Here is a 20,303-nt window from a genome sequence, read left to right on the forward strand (position 1 = left end):
TGTATATAAAATGATTTTAGTTATAATTTTAGCGGCAATAACCCCGCTTGTTCAGGGTAAGTAAAGCAAGCCTGTTCTCAAATTGTTTCTCTCTATAAATAACTCATATTGATGGTATCAGCTGGATCTGCTGGTTTTTGTACTTCGGACGAGTTCAAGTGTCTCGATGGCACTTGCATTGGTAGGCAATTACTATGCGATGGTAAAAAGAATTGCCCAGATTCTAGCGATGAGGTCTTTAGTGCCTGTTACAATGAAACCTGCACAGGCTTCCGTTGCAATTACGGCGGCTGCATAAATAGAAATCTGATTTGCAACAACGTTACCAATTGTTGGGATGAAAGCGATGAAAATGAGTTTTTATGTGCGAATGATTCAAGGAAGTTAGAATTGTTCATGCAGCTGAAAGGTGACTGCCCGTGAGTATTATGCTTACTAGTCTTTTAATTTACTGATGCGCTTTAACCAGACTCTTTAAAGCGGTGAATATGGAATGCAATGCCCGAATAGCCATAAGTGTTTGGAGTGGAGTGAGGTGTGTGACGGCGTTAGCGATTGTAACAGTGGTGAAGATGAGAATTTGAAGCTGTGCGGGAGCAGTAGGTGCCCTTACGACTCGTTTCAATGCGAGAGTGGAGGTTGCATCCATAAAAATCGCTTGTGCAATAAAAATATCGACTGTGTGGATGGTAGCGATGAGATACCCAATATATGCCTTATGACGCAAGTAGTTTATTCAATAGAAATCAAGGATACGGATAATCAAGTGCAGCAGTCTGAACAGATGCCGGAAATAACAGTGTGGCAGAGCTTCAGCTGTCCTTTGGTTCTCATGCCGGGCATGCAAGTACTGAATTTCTTCTCTCAGCTTGCATACAAGTCAGATGACGAGGTGCCACACGAAAGCATCGTGGAGGTGACTTGCAATGACACATACATACTCTTCGGCTCCAATATCAACAAATGCGTTAATAATATGTGGCACAACGAGTGGATTTCGTGTGTTCGTTATTGCGAGCCAAGCCCAGATGCACGCAGAGTCGAATATTCGGCAATGTGCAGCAGAAAATCTAACATTGTTGATTGTAATGAAATACCTCACCAGCTGTCCACTGAATTGCTGGTGCCCTGCTCGGCAGGCTACGAGTCCGACTCGGGTCATGATCAAGTTGGTCGCCATATCTGCAATGAGCAAGGCGAGTGGACTGTCGTCGAGGAGAATCCCATTTGTGTGCCGATTTGTGGAGTAAAGTCAGCACAGCATCCCGATATCACGCCTTGGACTGTGAGCCTGTTTCGGCGCTCCACAGGCAAATATGGGATGTACACTTTCAGATGCATTGGCACCATTCTCTCACCTTACATTGTAATTACTGCCAACGCCTGTTTTTCGGAGGCTGATGAAGTAAACTCACATCTTTTCTTCAAAATTGCTGAGGGCAATCACAAAATCAACTTCACAGAAGACGAGGATCATGGTTATGTTCTACATAATCTCATGGAAATACATCTTGGCTCATTGTAAGTGCTTGAAGAAGAAGACTACAAATCAAAATAATGTGCATTATGTATTTTACTTTTTAATAAGAATCTGATTGATGTCTGCGATAATATAATATAATATAATAATAATCTATGATGGACTAATCCTAACTTTCATCTTCTATTATAGTGACAAGAATCATATGGCAGCCATACTCTCCTTGGTGAAGCCTTTTAGGTTTGGAGGCTTAGTTCGACCCGTTTGCTTGGCTCCATCTTATGATGAAACGCAACCGATGGAAATCAAAGGAATATTCGATAGCGCTGAGCTGGGGAAGGGGCACACGGAATATGAGAACTCCAAGTACTATCTAACATACTTTGTGGCCAGCGAGTCACTTAAATATAGTGTACGAAGCTTTATTTCGTCTATCAAAGATTATATATCAAAGAGCGAGCAGGTATTAATTGAACATTGAATTAAGAGCTAAAAATAAATGTGAATGTAAATATATATATAGCCTAGTATTTGAAATGCATTTTTAATTTTTAATTTTAGAAAGATCTTGTTTCAAATGTACAGCCCACAATGCAATTGAATGCAATTGCAGTGAACGCTTGTGTATGTGTGTGTGTGTTTATGTGTGTGGTTATGTACATATGTAAATAGGCCTCGGGGTATATCATAGTGGACTACTGCCGTCTCGAAATGCCGTGTATAATAGTTTTGTTAAATGTTAATAACTTTAAAAAACTGGAGTCATCTACCCGGCATAGTAGATATATTCCTGATCAGGCGACTTGATCTAGCCCTAACCGTCTGATTTGAAACTTCTAATGTTCAGAAAGTTGCAATTGTTTACGTAGGTAGCAATATACCATGCGAAGATCAAATATGTTTCAAATAATCTACAAGTTTTCTTTTCTATATCTCACGTTTTCAGATCTTCAGCTGATTTCGTCTTAGTATCATATATAATTGATGCAATTTTGACTAAAAATTTCCGATTTTTAAAAGTTTTTAATTTCAGTGGCAAAGTTTGACTTTGCATTAGAATGTAGATATTGTGCTGAAAATGTAATTAACTTGTCGACAGCCACCATACGCAGCATTAGATTTATCATGCTGCCTTTAGGTCATGAATTTGATGATTTGTTGATTAATTGCCGTGTTGTTAATAAGTAATATGCCAGAAATACAATCTCAGAAGCTTACAATAATGACTAAGTTGAAATAGATAACAGAGCCCTGAATTGTATACAGAAAGAAGTCTATATATTTATTAAATATATATATATATATATATATATATATATATATATATATATATATATATATATATATATATATATATATATATATATATATATATATAGTAAGGAAATGTTAAGTATGCACGATTACAGCCATTGACTGTTAAGTTAGTGAACTAATAATTGAGCTTGCTGATAAGGGTCTTTATGCTTGGTTTTCGCTTTAAGCTGCTATCACTTAAATAATAACACTCGCAGTGAGCAGTGTGTCTTTAGATGAGCGGCTGAAGCGCATTCTTTAATCAACAATGTCAGATTTTTTTATTTACTTTTTTGCATTTAAATTGTTTTTAATTATAATATTTGCGACAATCGCCTCGATTGTACAAAGTGAGTAAAAAACAAGTCTGTTCACAAATTGTTTCTCTCCAGTTCTTTATATCTTTATAAATTGATTTATGGTGACAGTATCAGCTGGGCCACTGGATACATGTACTTCAAATGAGTTTAGGTGCCTTGATGGAAGCTGCATTGATAAGCAATTACTATGCGATGGTAAAAAGGACTGCCCAGATTCTAGCGATGAGGTCTTTAGTGCCTGTTACGATGAAACCTGCAGTGGCTTCCGCTGCAGCTACGGCGGCTGCATAAATCTAAATCTGATGTGCAACAACGTTACCGATTGTTGGGATGCTAGTGATGAAAATAAATATATATGTTCGAGTGAGTCAACGATGATAGAATTGCTGACGGAGCTGCAAGGTAACTGCACGTGAGTATCGCGCTTAATAGTGTTCTTATATACTCATGTGTTTTAACTAGACTCTTTAAGCGATGAATATGTAATGCAATGCCCGAAAAGCAATAAGTGCTTGACGTGGGGTCAGGTGTGCAATGGCGTTGTCGATTGCAAAAAGGGTGAAGATGAGAATTTCAGCCTGTGCGAAAGTACACAGTGTGTTCCAGATTCGTTTAAATGCGAAAAAGGAGGCTGCATCAACAAAGATAGCTTGTGTGATCAAATAATCGACTGTGCCGATGGCAGTGATGAGTTGCCCGCAATATGCATGAAGCTGCATGCAAATAGTTTAGTACAGATGGATGACAACCCAAACGTACCATATTGGACCACCAAGACTTGTTCTTTCGATTCCATGCAGAACATACATGTGTCTGATTTCTTTACACAGTTTGCCTACAAGCCCGATGGCCAGGTGCCAGACCAAAGCGTCGTAGAGATGACTTGCGATGATGGATACACAATCTTTGGCCACAGCATCAATAGCTGCTATAATAGTAAATGGACAAATAATGATATTTTGTGTATTCGATATTGCGCGCCAAGCCCGTATTCACGTAGCATCGTCTACTCGACAAAGTGCAGCGAAAAATTCGACGCTGTCGATTGCAGTGACCGATCACGCTTGGTGAACACTGAATTGCTCGTGTCCTGCTCGCCAGGCTACAAGTCCGACTCGGGTCATGATCAAGTTGGTCGCCATATCTGCAATGAGCAAGGCGGGTGGACTGTCGTCGAGGAGAATCCCATTTGTGTGCCGATCTGTGGAGTAAAGTCAGCACAGCATCCCGATATCACGCCTTGGACTGTGAGCCTGTTTCGGCGCTCCACAGGCAAAGATGCGATGCACACTTTCAGATGCATTGGCACCATTCTCTCACCTTACATTGTACTTACTGCCAACGCCTGTTTTTCGGAGGCTGATGAAGTAAACTCACATCTTTTCTTCAAAATTGCTGAGGGCAATCACAAAATCAACTTCACAGAAGACGAGGATCATGGTTATGTTCTACATAATCTCATGGAAATACATCTTGGCTCATTGTAAGTGCTTGAAGAAGAAGACTACAAATCAAAATAATGTGCATTATGTATTTTACTTTTTAATAAGAATCTGATTGATGTCTGCGATAAGATAATATAATATATATATTATAATATAATAATAATCTGTGCTGGACTAATCCTAACTTTCATCTTCTATTATAGTGACAAGAATCATATGGCAGCCATACTCTCCCTGGTGAAGCCTTTTAGGTTTGGTGGCTTAGTTCGACCCGTTTGCTTGGCTCCATCTTATGATGAAACGCAACCGATGGAAATCAAAGGAATATTCGACAGCGCTGAGCTGGGGAAGGGGTACACGGAATATGAGAACTCCAAGTACTATCTAACATACTTTGTGGCCAGCGAGTCACTTAAATATAGTGTACGAAGCTTTATTTCGTCTATCAAAGATTATATATCAAAGAGCGAGCAGGATCCTTGAACATTGAATTCACTTTATTATATTTTGATTTAAGAGCTAAAAATAAATGTGAATGTACATAAACTAAAACACACACTCGTCACTACTTGACAATTACATAAGTGTTATATATATATATATGTATATACATATATATTAGTTTTATTTACTTATATTCGGGTTTAAGTACTAAATTTGATGTTTGTTTTTTTTCCATGTTCTCGAAATAAACCTTTGATGAATGTTTCTCCTGGTGGCTGCTCTCATTTGCTCTGCTTACATGAATTGATAGTATTTTAATTATCTTCAATTTCTTTACTTTTATTTTATTATCATTATAATTTTACTTTTAGTTGCTGCTTTTTACATTGAGATTTGTGGAATTAGACTCTAACTATTTTTTATTCTTTTTAATTAATTTCATTTGCCTTTTTAGCTGAAGTTTCCTCATGCAATACAATATTAATTAGCAATTAATAAATTACTGACATTTAGTATGAGTTTTAGGACACATTTAGTTGAGTTAACTTAGCTAATACTTTAGTTTTCAGTAAAAACTTTAATTATACGTATTTTATTTGTATTCAAATGTTTTTGCTCTTGATTTCTTTTTAATTTTGATCACTTCAGTCTTACCAAAAATATTTTAAATTTACTTCAACAGCATTTATTCCTCTTGCAGTTTTCAACATTAGAAATGTAGTTTTAGTTAGTTAGTTCTTACGCTTAGTTCAAAATAGTTTTTGTTTGCTTTCGCATGGTTTCATTTATAGTTTGTAAACACTTGAAAATTTTAATGCTCAAATTTGTGTTTTTTAATATTTAATTTTTGTTAATTCAAATTGAAAAATTTCTTTAAGAAACTTTCGTACTCAATGCGTTGAATAATGGATTAGTTAGGTCTTGGCTGTTCTAGCCTTAGTAGTTGCATATGTACATAACTCTAAAGGATTTTACATTACATTTAGCTTTGATTTCAACGCTGCCATTTGCTTTTAGATATAACTGCGAGATCTGTTTTGCGCACGGAATTAAAATTAATCTTAACAACGCGACGATTATGAATATATACACACGTGTTTCACGGGTTGTGGACTTGCGAGCTTGAAATGAAAGGTAGGCGCTGGAAACGATAATCATTGGAATTAACTTGAAAGTGATATTAAGTTAAAGACACGTTGGTCAGACTGTGCTATTCGCTTATCAAGCAGTTTAGGCTCTGCCATAAACTTCTTCATGCCAAATGCTAAACATATGGTTGTCTGGTAGTTAGAACTGACATTTACATTGGGAAAAACTTAATAGTCGATTTGGTGTTACCATATGTACCAATTTTAGCCACGGAATAATTCGAGCAAAATCAATGATTATCTAAACAGGTCAAAATGTATTTTATATTAAAATTGAAATTTAATGTCTCAAAAATAATCAGCAAATACATAGTCCAGTTGGGAAGTCCAAGTGCGAATTATGTTAAAGTAGGAATTTGGACGGTGTTGCTAAATTAATTAATTAATACGTATAATTGGCAATTTACAGTGTTGTTTATCGATAACTTAAGATAACTGTCTGTCTGTGTGTGTTTGTTGGTGTAACCTAAGTTCAGTAGTACGCACTAGGAGAGACTAACTACGATTTAATACTGTACAGGATACGCGATACTCCTACTAGAAACTAAGAGAACGAGCCTCAGCTCGTATTGCATACAAATCGGCGGTCAACACAATATTATGTATATATGTATGTTACTATGTATACCTATGTATCAGTTATGTAACTTAAGAAGATGGGGCGTGGCCAACTTAAAAGTACGACGTTAGCTATCCTTTGTCCTTGCCGGGGCCGACGCTAACGCCTAGCAGATGCTCGCCGGCCATCAGGCCCGCCGGCTGATGCGCATAGTTGCGGATCTGATGCAGCGAGATCAACTGATTGGGAAAGGCATTGGCATTATTCTGGTTGACGTTCTTGTTGGGGAAGCTAATGGCATCGTAGAGATAGGGACGCTGCGCCATCGGGTGGTGGCTCAGTGAGTTCAAATGCGGCGGCATCGAGTTGATCGGCGTAAAGGCCGAGTTGCTGGTGGTCTTCGTTATAGATGCTGCATCATATGGCCCCACAGTGCTGGGCGTGGATGCTGTGGATTGGAACGAATATTGGCTGACCTACTTATGTGATGTATACACTATATACGATTACCTATATCCTCGCGCACCGGGTCGGGCATGATGCGATGATGCGGCTGCAACTGCTCTGGAGGATGGCCGTTGCTTTGGTTGCTGTTGGGCGCTGTGGGTTGGGCGTAGTGCGCCTCCATGCTATGTTGGGGCGGTGGCTGCTGCTGCTGTTGCTGCTGTGGGTGGTGGTGCTGCGGTTGCTGTTGCTGCTGAGGCGGGCCATGTTGCTGCGGTGGCACGCCGAGTTGCGTGTGATGGAGATGCGGCTGCTGTTGCTGTTGCTGCTGTTGTTGCTGCTGTTGCTGTTGCTGCTGCTGTTGTTGTTGTTGCTGCTGCTGTTGTTGTTGCTGCTGTTGCTGATGCATTACCTCCATGGCATTGGCCGCAGCTGCAGAGTCAGGACTTACTTTTGGCCAGTAACTGTTCTCGCTGGGCGCTATTGAAACAGGCGGTAAAAGATTATTGCGCTGATGCTGTTGCTGCTGCTGCTGTGAGTTGCTGCTTGCTGCAGTTGGTGTGGCAGCAGCAGCGGCGGCGGCAGCGGCCACAGCTGCTGCGCTGCCGGGCGCAATTGGCGGCCGCTTGTCCGTGCGCTCCGCATGCTTCTGCATGTGCTTCGTCAGGTATGTCTCCTGGGTGTACGACTTGCCACAGTACTGACAGATGTGCGTCTTCAGATGCTTGGACTCTTTGTGCTTGGGTATGTGCTCCAGCAGTGAGGGTTCGTCTGAAAAACACTTGTAGCACGAGTTGCACTTGAACGGTTTGTCCGTCTGATGGCAGCGCGAGTGCGACTGCAGATTGGACAGCTGGGAGAAGGCCTTCTGGCAGCCGGGATGTCGGCATTTGTACGGCTTGTCGCCCGTGTGGGTGCGTATGTGCTGCTGCAGGTGCGACAGTTGCGTAAACTTGCGCTGGCATATCTCGCAGCGATATGGCTTAATGCCCAGATGAATGCGGGTATGCTGCGACAGATACGAAGAGTTGGCAAATGCCTTTGAGCACTGCGTGCACTTGTAGGGCTTCGCCTCCCGCATGTGGATCTGCGTGTGCAGCTGCAGGTCCGCCTTGGAGCTAAATATCTGAAATAGAAAGATGATGTTGTGTGAGAGCATCGAACAGAGCTGATTAGCATAAGCTACAAACTCTTACAGTTTTACATTGCACAAAATTAATGGCGTCAGCCAACCAATCTTTGCCCAAATATGTTTTCAGGTTCGATTCGTGACTTTATTATTTATCTATATGCCACGGCTCAGTATATATAGATCAATCTACACATAACGCCAAGGATATCAGCATTTCCAATTTTATCCCAAAGCCCAAGTCTGTTACTTAAATAACGTTTGTATAAAAAAATGTAGCATTTTCCAATTTGACACGATTTGGTGGGCGGATTATTTTGTAAACAACTTTCAAAAACATAAGCTATAGAGAGCACCCATGAAAGATATGTTTCCTGACTTCGCAAAATGTTGAATAAGAATACACTAACTTAAAGTTTGGGAAAAGTGTCCAAAGGTAGAAAAACATTTAAGTGTAAATTGAAGCATACGCAGTATATTTGTTTAGAATTAACTAAATTTAAATCATAAACAAGTAAGAAAGCTCTAGTCGGGGTGCCCGACTAGGAGATACCCTGATCCCAGTCCTTTGAGTTTTTTAATATTTTCCGTATCGAGTATTAAAAGAAAAGAAAACAAATAAAAATCGACATTGTGAGACCAGGTTTCGAACCCGGATTATTTGCGCAACGTGCACAAACTCTACCAACACCGCCACTTCATAATTAAAAAAAAAATAAAACAATAAAAAATTTTTCGTCCCCACTGGTCTCGAACCGGGACCAATCTGCTTACGAGCTGCGCCTCTACTAACGCAGCCACTGCCCCTGTTAAGCAAGCTGTTGCAAATTTGAACATAAGTAGCAGCTAATAATTCAGCACAATTCAATCGCAATTTCAATTCTTGGAATAGAAAAGAATACACGCATTTGAATGTATGTGTGCACACGCATAGGAAAAATGCGTGCACGTGGCGCTGCTGACATGTGCTTTTGCAAATTGGCCAAACGTTTTGTTTAATAACTTCTGTTTTACTTAATGGATTTTAATGAAACTTTCAGCATATGATCTACATATCCTATTGGCTTGGTTGAGATGCAAACGCCTTCACATAATGGCCCTAGTTCCAACTAAACTTAAATTCTACGAATTTGGGGGAATTTGGAGCCGATATCCAAAATCCAACAAAAATCAAAATACATAAAATATACATAAGACTAAATACAAAATTTGGAGGCTCTAGCTCTTAAGACGTTCGAGATATAATTTATTTACTGCATTTCAATAATGTTTTTATTCGATAACAATTGAATGCGAATAGTTATCGAATATTTGAAACAAACTTGACCTGCGCGTGCTATACACGGACCTACAAAAAAATTTCAAGTCTCTAGCTCTTATAGATGCTGAGATCCACGCGTTCACACATACGGACAGACGGACAGACGGACAGACGGACGGACGGACAGACGGACAGACGGACGGACAGACAGACGGACAGGGTTCAATCGACTCGGCTTGTCATCCTGATCAAGAATATATATACTTTATGGGGTCTGCCACGCCTCCTTCTGCCTGTTACATACATTTGCACAAAACCATTATACCCTGATTTCCCATTTTTAATGGGATCAGGGTATAAAAAGCAAAGAAATATCTTTTGAATGCATATAAAAAGATCTTATGACATAATGGTTTAACTATGCTGCCATTTGCCAACTGCAACTAGCATATACAAGGCGGAATGTGGAGCACCAAATTTCAATATCCCCAACATCGTTTTTAAAAACGTATGGACCAATGACTAAACCAGCCCTTAAAGTGCTGCAAACAGTAATTTTTTGTGTTTGTAATAATGTTCAGAAAAAACTTGTGGATTATCCTCGCTCCCAATGCGACAATTCTGCTTATTTATGTACCCATTCAACCAATAATTGACTTCATCATTAGGTATGCCTCAATAGAGCCATTACTTTAACAATTTGCAAGTCTTGCTCTGGTCTAAGTATGCAAAGAAAATATAAACCAACGTCAACAAAAAGCAATAGTAATCCAAAGAGTTGAACTATCTAAAAACAGGCCAAGTGAACTTCAAGATGCTTTTACAAAATAATAGAGATTATTCTAACATCTATCAATATATACATATATAACACAAATATATAATATATATAATATATAATATATATCAATTGAGGATCTGACGCTATTTAAAGTCAATCTGTTTGCTAAAGATTTGAGTGCTTCAATCAAAAGGAATTCAATTTTTGCTACAAATTGGCCAAATAAGATTTCTCGCCCTTTCACCTTTGTGTCCTTAACATCATGTGAAATATGATGCGGCGAACTGGTGGAGGATGAGATGCTATTGGCATTGCCGTTGCCAGCACTGGCGGCGATTGTAGTTGGATTTTGATTCGAGTTGCCATTGGGATTGGCATTCGGATTGCGTTCGTTGATCGTTGCGTTCTGCATGCGTATGCCTCCGTTGTCCACGCTGTTGCTGGTGACCACGATGTGCTGGTTGGGATTGGGATAGATACGGGACTTACGCCCACGCGTGGAGCCAGTGGGTGTGGCTGCGGTGCCGCCGCTGCTGCCCACATTGCTGCCGCTGCTGCTGCTTACGACGGCATCATTGACAAGCTTGGAGCTGTTGCTGTTGACATCTAGATTGGTGGCTAGAGCGGTGCCGCTTTCTAGACTTGGCTTTGGCTGATGCAGTGCCTCCCCACCGCCGCTCAGATGATACTGATGCTGCTGCTGTTGTGGCTGTTGCGGCTGTTGCTGTGGCTGCGGCTGTTGGTTATAGCTGAGCACCGAGCTGCGCAGATCGGGCGTATTGGAGAACACGCTGAGTGGTCCGAGTGCCACGCGCTCATTCAAACTGTTGCGCAGATGATCTATGGAGCGATGCACAGCGTGTGAATAGTCCCCGCCAGCGGGTGGAATCTCCCCAATCAGCGGCGAATTATGATGGTAGTCGAGGCCGCCGCCAATTGGACGATATTCAATTAAACGGCCCTCCATTACGTGTATATTACGATTAATTTTTGAAGCGTCCTCAATGCTCTTATTCTAATTATTATTATGATTTTTCAAGTAGTTTTCAAACTGAGTTGTAAGCACTATATCTGCGAAAAATGTGCAGGATAATTTAAGTAAATATTCATTTTATTTTTTCGTTATATTAACACTTTTGTTTCTTTATTGTGTTTTTAAGTTTTTTTTTTTAAATTACTTTTTTATTAATTTAATTGTAATTTTTATGATTAATCATTTGACGTTTTATTTTTATTTAATTTTTTTAATTTGTTTTAATTTTTAATTTTGTAATTGTCATACTTATTTTTATTCAAACTTTGTCAACATTTGAAGCTAAACAATTTATATATTTAATGTAAGGTTTATAATTTGAACTGAACTTGAACACGAAAGTCTTTTGAGATTTCACTCTGTTCATTTTTTAAAAATTTTTTTATTTTATTTATTTTATATATGTTAATTTTTAATTTTTGTATTTTATTTCGTAGCTAAAATATTAATTTAAAGCACAAATAATTGAAATGAGAATGATTTTTCTTAGCTAAAACATTAAATAGAAATCTTAAAGAAAAGTTTATGGAAAACTAATGCGTTTTTCAATCTCCAACTCAACAGAACTAAAAAGTAAATATTAAAAAAAGCAGAGTCGCCTATGATTGGTTGGAAATATTAGCATAAGGAATCTGAGTCATCTGAGTCATCATTAAAGAATCAAATAAAGTATTTTATAACATGTCTAGTGTCTCGTTATTATAAATTTCAGCTTATATTCGAGAAGAGCTCTAAATCTATCAATTTGAATTTTCTCGTCATGCATTTGTTTACTTGTAGGAATCAAAGGTGTCGAATGTTGCCTGTTGCACATCTTTTTGCTGGCCTCGTTTTTTGTGAGCAATTTTTTTTTTGTTTGGTGACACTTAAAAATTTCAAAATCTGCGAGACGCGACCGCAAAAACGTTTTAGTCTCGACTCGCTGAGCCAGTCGCAGTCGCAGCAGTAGCATTGAATTTAACTTCCTTTTGCGTCATTTTGCAATTCTTGTTTTTTTTTTTGTTTTGTTTGTCCTAAATCTAACGGCATTTTCCCTTTTTTTATTTTGCATTTTGAATTGCTTCGTTTGCGTTATTTTTTTTACTGTTTCTTCCGGCACGGAAATATTTTTTCGCCACGCATTTGACTTTTCAGATTTTATGCAGCGCACGCCCTCAGCTCTGCGCTGTTGTTTTCCACTCTGTGGCCAGCTTTTTTCAATTTGACTATTTTCCATTTTCTATTTTTCTTGCTCGTTTTTATGGCGCTTCGATTAGATTTTTTCCCATATAAAAAATACGCTCTCTTGCCGACAGTGTCTGTGATTTTATAGAGCAATGCATATTTTTTCTATTTTCTATTTGTTTTTCGCTATTTGTTGTGGGACAAGTCATTGAAGCGCAGACAAGCAGCAGACATCCAGCGTATAGTTCAGGTGAAAGTCCTCGTTGTTTTTGTTTGTATAGCTTTATTTTATTGTATATTTTGCTTTTCGGATGATATTTTTCTATTTCTAAACGCTGCGAATAATTCATTCATTTGTTGCATATTGCAGCACATATTTTTTACTCATGGCTTTTGATTTTTGATATATATATATATATATATATATATATATATATATATATATATATATATGTAGGAGCGTATACTGGCGAATGTTTTCTGAGTGCTCGCGGCTTTATTTTGTTTATTTTACGTTTAGATGAAATTGCCAGTTCGTTTGTCATTCACGACATTGACCTTGAACGTGATTTTTGTGGGTTAACATTTCTATTTATCAGTTTTGTTTGTTTTCGACTAGTTTGGACAGTATTTTGGAGAAGTTCTAGTTTTTTAACTAATTGTTATTGATTTAATTTTGAAATGAATAATTTTGAATTTCTGTCAATGTAAATATTTTGTTAATCTTTCAATTATTTTAAGATTATTAGAAAATCGAGTTATTAATTTAAATATTATTTTATTTTAGAGAAGTTCTAGTTTTCTTTACCTATTTATTATTGATCTAATTTTGAAATATAATTTCTGCCATTGTGCATATTTTGCTCATCTCTCAATTATTTTAAGATTAATAAAAAATAGAGTTATTAATTTAAATATTATTTTTAGGCACATGTGTCTCATGAAAATATAGCACCATTGGAGACAGTTGCTAATATCCAGAATTTACTTTTGTAAATATAAATTTCAATTGTCACATATGAATTTATTACATATTATATATAAACTACTTTATTATTTCAAATTAATAAATTGAAAAGGTATCTACATTCCCACAGTCCAAATCAAATTAGGCACAGAAAAAATGGGAAAAGAATTTTAGGTATTTGGATATCTCACAAGACTTGAGACATATATATAAATGACACAATCAAAAATTTAAAGCTGTATTTCGCTCTCTTTACCCATCTATAAGTAGAAACTCGAGTTTACATTTCTAAAACAAAATATTTTTAAACAGTATCGTTTTACGCAGGTCAGTTATAAACCAGATACAAATCAGTCAAAATAAAATCTTAAAACTCATCCATAAGCTCCGAGTATCGGAGGCTTTTCTTTTTCTTTATATGTTCTGCTCAAAACTATCAGTTAATAATATCGAAGTAGAAAAGGTCTATTAAGGGCATAGGCTAAGCTCTTATTTTCTTGTCATTTACTATTCACTATTCATTGTAATAATATTAATAATAAAATAAATGAATAGAATTCAATTTAAAAATTTAATTAATAAAACAATCAAAACTTTTTTCAGACAAGCCAAAAATTGCAATTAATTCTTTTACCAATACTTTTACTATTTTAATTAAAATTCATTAATTATTGATGAAAATTAAGATAATAAAACTCTGCTCAAGTGGATGTCATCAATCTTACAGGTGAGCTACCTGATATTTTAGATAATTAATAACAAAAATAATGGAAATCATTCAAACTGTTATATCCTCACTCATAATTAATCAATTGCAATTTTCATAAATAATACTGTGTACTTTCCTCTTTTTTTGAGAATTAATATAAATGGAGCATAAAAAGTGCCAACGACCTGAAATCACGCTCTTTACTCTTGTACATAAGCTGTAGAAATGGATTTAATAAGGGGCAAAAGTTGTGTACATATGTATTCCTGTGCATATCATTTTTATAATTTTTATTTGTTAGCTAAATAATTATTTGTGTACAAATAGAAATGCGTTTCAAATGAATGGTATGCTGAGTGTTATATAGAGTGGGCTATTAATTCGAATGAGAGTTATATATAATATATAGATGTATCCGCACTTGCACTGCACATAATGTAATCCCCGTCCTAAAATTGAATTAACAAAGAACCAAAAAAAAGCAAAAATACAACAAATAATCTGTTAACAACTGGGGAACGTTATTATATACATATGTGTGTGGGTGCATGTGATTGTGTGCATGTCGATGTGTGCGTGTGTGTGTGTGAGTGTGTATTTGTTCTGTGGGTTGAAGTTCGGGTTAATGCATAGTTCGAGCTTTTAACTAATTAACATTTAGCGGTTTGGCCCGCCCTCATAACTCAGACTTTGGTTTTTTCTGTTTAATATTAATTGAAAATTGTGTAAAAATTAAAAACAAAAAAAACAACTGAAAGAGGAGAGAAGGGGCCTATAGTTTGCCCGCTCTTTTATTATTCATAACTTTTTACTATTGTTGTTGGCTGATTAATGCATTTTTCACACCACTTTTTAGTTTGTTTTATTAAATTGTACAAAATCACAAAAATGTTTCCGTATCGAGCTACATTTTTTTAATATTAATTTTTATTTTTTTTTTTTCTTCTTTTTGTCAGTTAATGAAAAATGCATTGGGCGGTGTCATACGATCCGCAAAGTAGTAGGTTTTTTTTTATTATATCTTATGTATATAATTATAATTTTTTATGCTTTTGATATTTAATTTCACATTTGGATTCATTTTATATTTTATTATTTTTTTTTAGTTTGGGGTCACGGTTGTTTTCACTAATCATTATTTAATTTCGCATCACTTTAAATATGCAATTAATTTTTGCACTGCTTGTTAATTACAAATAATATGATATTGTTTTTATTATAACTATTAGAGTTGTTCTGGCCGTGCACGTTGTGAACGCTGCAATTGCCATTGATTAACTGATCGATGGTCAAATTCAGTTGGCGGCCAAAAGGCTCCACGCAAGCAGCTTGTGTGAGTGCGTGTGTGTGCAGGGGCGTGGCACAGCTGTGAACTCGCAGCTGTGTCTCATTAACGGACTGCGCAGCGATTTGTGTGGCGCTTGCTTTGCAGCTTCTCAGCATATTAAGTTCCCAAATCTAACCTGGATCATGCGTGCCTCAGCTCAGGCTCAGTGCTCAGACTCTGCCTGAGGCTGTGTCTCATATTTAAATGAAGCTTCAGGTGTTTGTGTTGCCCAATTTCTTTCAGCTCGAATGATTTCTCTGATCAAGCTCACAGTTGCAAAGGCCCGGGCGAGCAACACCAGATCGAGTTAATGTGAAGTCAGCTCAAAAAAGATGAGCCTGTGGTAATCGAGCTTCGGCTGATGTGAGCAACGTGTGCACAGCATGATCTAAGGGTCTGTATAATTATATATGCTTAAACCGTAATGTTTTCTAAAAATCACACAGCTTAAGTCGTATTTCAAGAAAACTACGCTCTAAAAGAATATATATATATGATGTATTTAAATAACTGATGCTGGAATTATTATATCATTGGCATAGTCTTGTCTCATCATTCCAAAAAACTGATATAAAATAAGGAGCTTGATGGCAAGGAGTCATAGCTTAAGATCACTTTTAACTAAAATTAGTCTTAATGAGACAGGAACTAAAATGTAAGTTAGTCTATTTGAAGAATTTGACGTGTCAGGAGCTTCACATGGTCATGGTTTGGCTAGTTCTTTAAATATTTAGTTCTTTTAATTGGACAGGTGCAAAGCTTATTTATTAATAATACAACTAATTATTTTTTATTGTAATGAAACCACCTTAATAGTGAAAAATTGTATCAAAATAATTATTAAGTCTGTTTCTAAGTGTTGAATTGATTTACTACAGCCATTTATAACTTTCTTCAAACTAGTCCCCTGTGTTTCACTCTTGCTAGCTCTTCAGAGAATGTCAAACTCTTCAATTATAGCTAAATATTTTTATAATATTCAATAATATAAAAATAACTAAATAATAAAAACTATATTTAGAAAACCTTTTAAAAACTATAAATATTTATATATTCCATTTTTGTAAATGTTGAAAACTCGAGGTTCTTAAATGATTATTAAATTTATTATTCAATTTATTTATTTATTATTCAATTTATTATTAAATTTATTATTAAAAGCAGACTTCTATGTCGACTATTGGTTCGCATTCTTCTTGCTGAGTTGTAACCAGCTGAGAATTATATGAATACTAACTGCAATTTATATATACCGAACAGGTTTCAAAATTTCAGAAAAGTTTAAAATGCTTAAAGTCAGACAAAGCTTATAAAATTCATAAAATCTCGAAAATAATATTTAAGTATTTCATAAATAAGCTGTAGTATTTGAGCAATAAATCCCATCAGATCCCATGTGAATGATGAATTTCTATCCTTTAATTAGTTCCTTGCAATTAATTCTATACCGTCGGAAATTTTGTTGTGTTTTGCCTTGGCAAAGGCGGAAGCTGAAGGATAATTGTGACCTTGATATTGAACACAAGTAACAGCTGATATGCACCCACACACACAGAGCCACGAAGTACGTAAAGAACATTTATTATTTATATGCACATACACACACGTACACACAGCAGAGAAGCCAGTGTGTGTGTGTGGCAAGGAAAACAAAAGCCAGCTGCTGCTGTGTTTGCTTCGCTTTCTTCTTAGCGGCAAAGCACGTGACGGGCAGCCACGCTGCATTAGAAGTTCGCGTATCTTCAAGATATGCCAACACATAGACACAGACACACACACGCGCGTACGTTGCTTCTGTGCTGCAGCAATAAATAAACACAAAGCGCGCAATTGAATCGAGAGGCAGCAGCCAGAAAAAGTCTAAAAGCGCGCACCGGAAATGGAAACCGAAACCGAGTCAAGTGCAAGTTCGAGTTTGAGTTTGAGTTTGTTTCCCTTTTTTTTCTGTTTCTTCTAGCTGTTGTTATTGGTATTGCTACTTTTTATAAGGCTTGTCGCGGCGACAACAACAACAACTTAGACGACACGGACGACGTAAGCCGAAGACGCTGCGAGTTGTTTGCTGTAGCTGTGTTTGTGACAGTTATTGTTGCTGCTGCTGCTGCCGTTGTAGCTACTTTTATTGGCGGCGTCTCAAGGAACATGTTGCGCACACAGAAAAACACACAGCTGAACTGAAAGACGCGCGCTTTGGCCCTGTAGAGCAGCGAGCGTCGAACGTCGAGCGTCGAGAGTCGAGATTCGTTTCGTTTTCGAGCAGCAACGCGTACCGAGCCGAGAGCACGATCCGTCACCAATGTAAAAACTCAACTAAAGCGATGATGAAAAAATCTGAAACAATATATTTTTCGGGGGGTCGCACACACACACACACAGCCACGCACACATACACAGAGAGAGATGCAAAGCAACGCAGCATCGACAGGCACGAGCTGGCTGCCAGACAGACAAAACGCGCACTAACACAAACGCAGCGGCTCTTCAAAACGCAGCAGCAGCAGCATAATGTAGTTGTGTGCGTGCGTGTGTGGGTGGCGGCTTACTAAAGGCCGCCGCCGGCCGACACAGCAACAACAACACACAGCAAAGGGGCAAGCGCCAGCTCACACACACACATTGAAAAAAAAAAAGCAGCAGAAGCAACAACAACAACCAACTAAACGAGCAAAAAATGCCACGCACACACACTCACTTACTCTCACACACACAGACACACAGCGAAAGGCAAAAAAAAGTTTTGGTTGCATAGGCGGCTTCGCTGCTGGCGCTATTCAAATGCTGCGCTGTTCGTGGTGGCAGCGCTGCCCGCGTCGCAGCCACCTGACAGAGCAGCGCCAAAACAACGATAGCAACAACACAAACAGCAACGACAACAACAACAATAAGCACTTGCCGTCAACATTGACCCAAACTCAATTCGGTGTGGGGCAAGTTTGGAGCCAACCGATGGGCTCTAAAAAACGCGCAAAATAAAAAAAGAAGAGGAAGTATTCTCTGTGTGTGTGCAAAAAATTTAAAAAAGGGGAAGTTTGGCCCACGCACACACACACAGTCACATAGACATACAAACGCACGGAATTTTTTCGCTGCCAGCTTCGTGTTAGCCTTTACCGCCCCCAAATTTGCTGGCTAACCCCCTACCGCCCACCGCCCGTCTACTCGAACCCAGACCACATCATTTTTTTCCAACATTTTGTTTTGTTCGACTTTGATGCCGTTTGTTTTTATCTTTTTTTCTGCTGTTTGCATTGAAGAGCTTTTTGCAATTTGACTTTGCATTTTGGTTTTAGTTTTTGGCGGCCTGGCAAGGGTAAAAGACATGTGTGATAAATTAACTAATTAAGCAGCAAATAATTGCTATTACAATTGCAATTTTAGCTCTTTGTTAAACAGAATATTCGATTGCGCTTAAAAGTAGGCAATAGTTTTTCATGCGGCAGCAACTCGCATGCAGCGCTGGTCACACTGGAAAATGGCGCCGTGTTGTCAAGCGCTGGAGTACCCTATCAGTCTATCAACTTGAAAGCGTAGCAAACCTGAAAAAAATGTTTCACTCACATACACACACACCCGCACAGCTACGCAACGCACACCTCAGTCAGCCTCTGTCCTGACCTAAGCCACCGCGTGGCTTAACTGCCAGCAATCTCACCCCTCATACCTCTTACTCACACTCACTCATATACCCACACACACATACACATGCACACACAAAGCGAACTCCTTCCGTTGCACTGCAGCCGTCGTTTGTCTGCTGCTCGTCGCTGCTATTCCTAAGTTGTTTTTTTTCTGCTGCTGCTGTTGCTGCGGCTGCGGCTGCGGATGCTTCTGCTGCAACCTTGCCTCGACTTCTACTCCATACGCTTCAGCTGCTCTGCTCGCCCCGCTCGCTGCGCTTATTTTTTTTCTATTTTGTTTTCTTTTTTTGGTCTCTGTACTTCTTCCATTTCCATTTGCTGTGCATTTTTTCCACGCAGCCTCCCCTTCGGCAATTTTTTTTTCGTGGCCGCCTTGTCACAGGAAACAATTTTTTCCATTGGCTCGCGCCATCTCGTTCGCACGCCACACTTCTGACCCGCTCAAAAATGGCATTTTTTGCTGTTCCGTTTTGCGTTTGCTTTTACTTTGCCTTTGCCCCTTCTGCGTGCTGCTGTTGCCTTTGCAATTGTGTTTTGTGTTTTGTGTTTGCGTTTGCTTTTAGATTTTGCTTTTTAGTTTCACTTCAATTGAACTTCACGGCAAAAAAGAATCGTAGAGTTGCCATTGAAAAATTTATATATTATAAATGACTGTTCTTAATGGTATAGAAGTGGGTTAGACAATCCAGGTTATCGAGTGAGTACTGTCGGCAAAAACATTAGCTTGCATTTATACAGAGGCAAGCGAGCAGAGCATGGATATCTTAATGATCTTACACTAGACAGCCTAGTCGGATAGATACAGAAAGCTTAAACAAAATATATATCTAAATTTACTATTATATAAGAAGTATTTCTGAAGATATCCATCTATTCGAAGTTACTTTTTTACTTGGGTTTTTAAATTCAGAAAACTCTATTTGTGTTTACTTAAGTCCCCAATCATCCTATATCTTCAAACATCTTTTGCAACATTTTCACTTATCTATGCAGAATAAAAAACGTTTTCACTCTTAGAAAAAGCTGTGGCAATATTTGCGTGTGTGAAAAATTAATTAACACCATGTGGCAACACTGTCAGTGGATTTCGATGTAATATTTCCTCTTTTTTTGTTAAGTGTGTTTGGATGTGCATGTGCATGTGTGTGTTTTTCTACG

General features: G+C 37.9%; 3 protein-coding genes across 4 annotated transcripts in view; 2 read left to right on the forward strand and 1 right to left on the reverse strand.

Annotated features, from left to right (window-relative positions):
* Positions 1-1,999, forward strand: LOC111603424 (modular serine protease-like). The gene is made up of 4 exons (XM_030225875.1): positions 1-56; positions 122-419; positions 481-1,521; positions 1,673-1,999. Exons 1-4 carry the CDS (start codon positions 11-13, stop codon positions 1,959-1,961), a joined length of 1,674 nt encoding a protein of 557 aa, XP_030081735.1. The 5' UTR covers positions 1-10; the 3' UTR covers positions 1,962-1,999.
* Positions 2,000-2,993: 994 nt separating this feature from the next.
* Positions 2,994-5,055, forward strand: LOC115483721 (modular serine protease-like). Its single transcript, XM_030225876.1, has 4 exons — positions 2,994-3,126; positions 3,205-3,508; positions 3,569-4,579; positions 4,745-5,055. Exons 1-4 carry the CDS (start codon positions 3,045-3,047, stop codon positions 5,022-5,024), a joined length of 1,677 nt encoding a protein of 558 aa, XP_030081736.1. The 5' UTR covers positions 2,994-3,044; the 3' UTR covers positions 5,025-5,055.
* Positions 5,056-6,796: 1,741 nt separating this feature from the next.
* The window catches only part of LOC111603394 (zinc finger protein rotund), a 41,070-nt gene continuing 27,563 nt past the window's right edge, over positions 6,797-20,303 (reverse strand). The window contains exons 1-3 of one of the 2 annotated variants that reach the window (XM_023320960.2): positions 10,552-11,440; positions 7,203-8,262; positions 6,797-7,140 (exon numbers count right to left, since the gene is read on the reverse strand). In XM_023320960.2, the coding sequence (XP_023176728.2) occupies positions 6,824-7,140; positions 7,203-8,262; positions 10,552-11,274 (2,100 nt within the window). In that variant the 5' untranslated portion in view covers positions 11,275-11,440 and the 3' untranslated portion in view covers positions 6,797-6,823. Of the gene's footprint in view, positions 7,141-7,202; positions 8,263-10,551; positions 11,441-20,303 lie in introns of those variants that run through there. The other variant, XM_023320959.2, reaches the window with a different exon arrangement.

This window comes from Drosophila hydei, unplaced genomic scaffold, assembly GCF_003285905.1.
Source record: "Drosophila hydei strain 15085-1641.00,03,60 unplaced genomic scaffold, DhydRS2 tig00008147-arrow-arrow-pilon, whole genome shotgun sequence".
Taxonomy (NCBI): Eukaryota; Metazoa; Arthropoda; class Insecta; order Diptera; family Drosophilidae; genus Drosophila; species Drosophila hydei.

Excerpts from the sequence above, each read along its gene's own strand:
- LOC111603424 (XM_030225875.1), top strand. The coding sequence starts at position 11 with ATGATTTTAGTTATAATTTTAGCGGCAATAACCCCGCTTGTTCAGG. Across the intron at positions 57-121 it reads AATAACCCCGCTTGTTCAGG|CTGGATCTGCTGGTTTTTGT; the intron begins GTAAGTAAAGCA and ends TGATGGTATCAG. Across the intron at positions 420-480 it reads CAGCTGAAAGGTGACTGCCC|CGGTGAATATGGAATGCAAT; the intron begins GTGAGTATTATG and ends GACTCTTTAAAG.
- LOC115483721 (XM_030225876.1), top strand. The coding sequence starts at position 3,045 with ATGTCAGATTTTTTTATTTACTTTTTTGCATTTAAATTGTTTTTAATT. Across the intron at positions 3,509-3,568 it reads GAGCTGCAAGGTAACTGCAC|CGATGAATATGTAATGCAAT; the intron begins GTGAGTATCGCG and ends AGACTCTTTAAG. Across the intron at positions 4,580-4,744 it reads GAAATACATCTTGGCTCATT|TGACAAGAATCATATGGCAG; the intron begins GTAAGTGCTTGA and ends CTTCTATTATAG.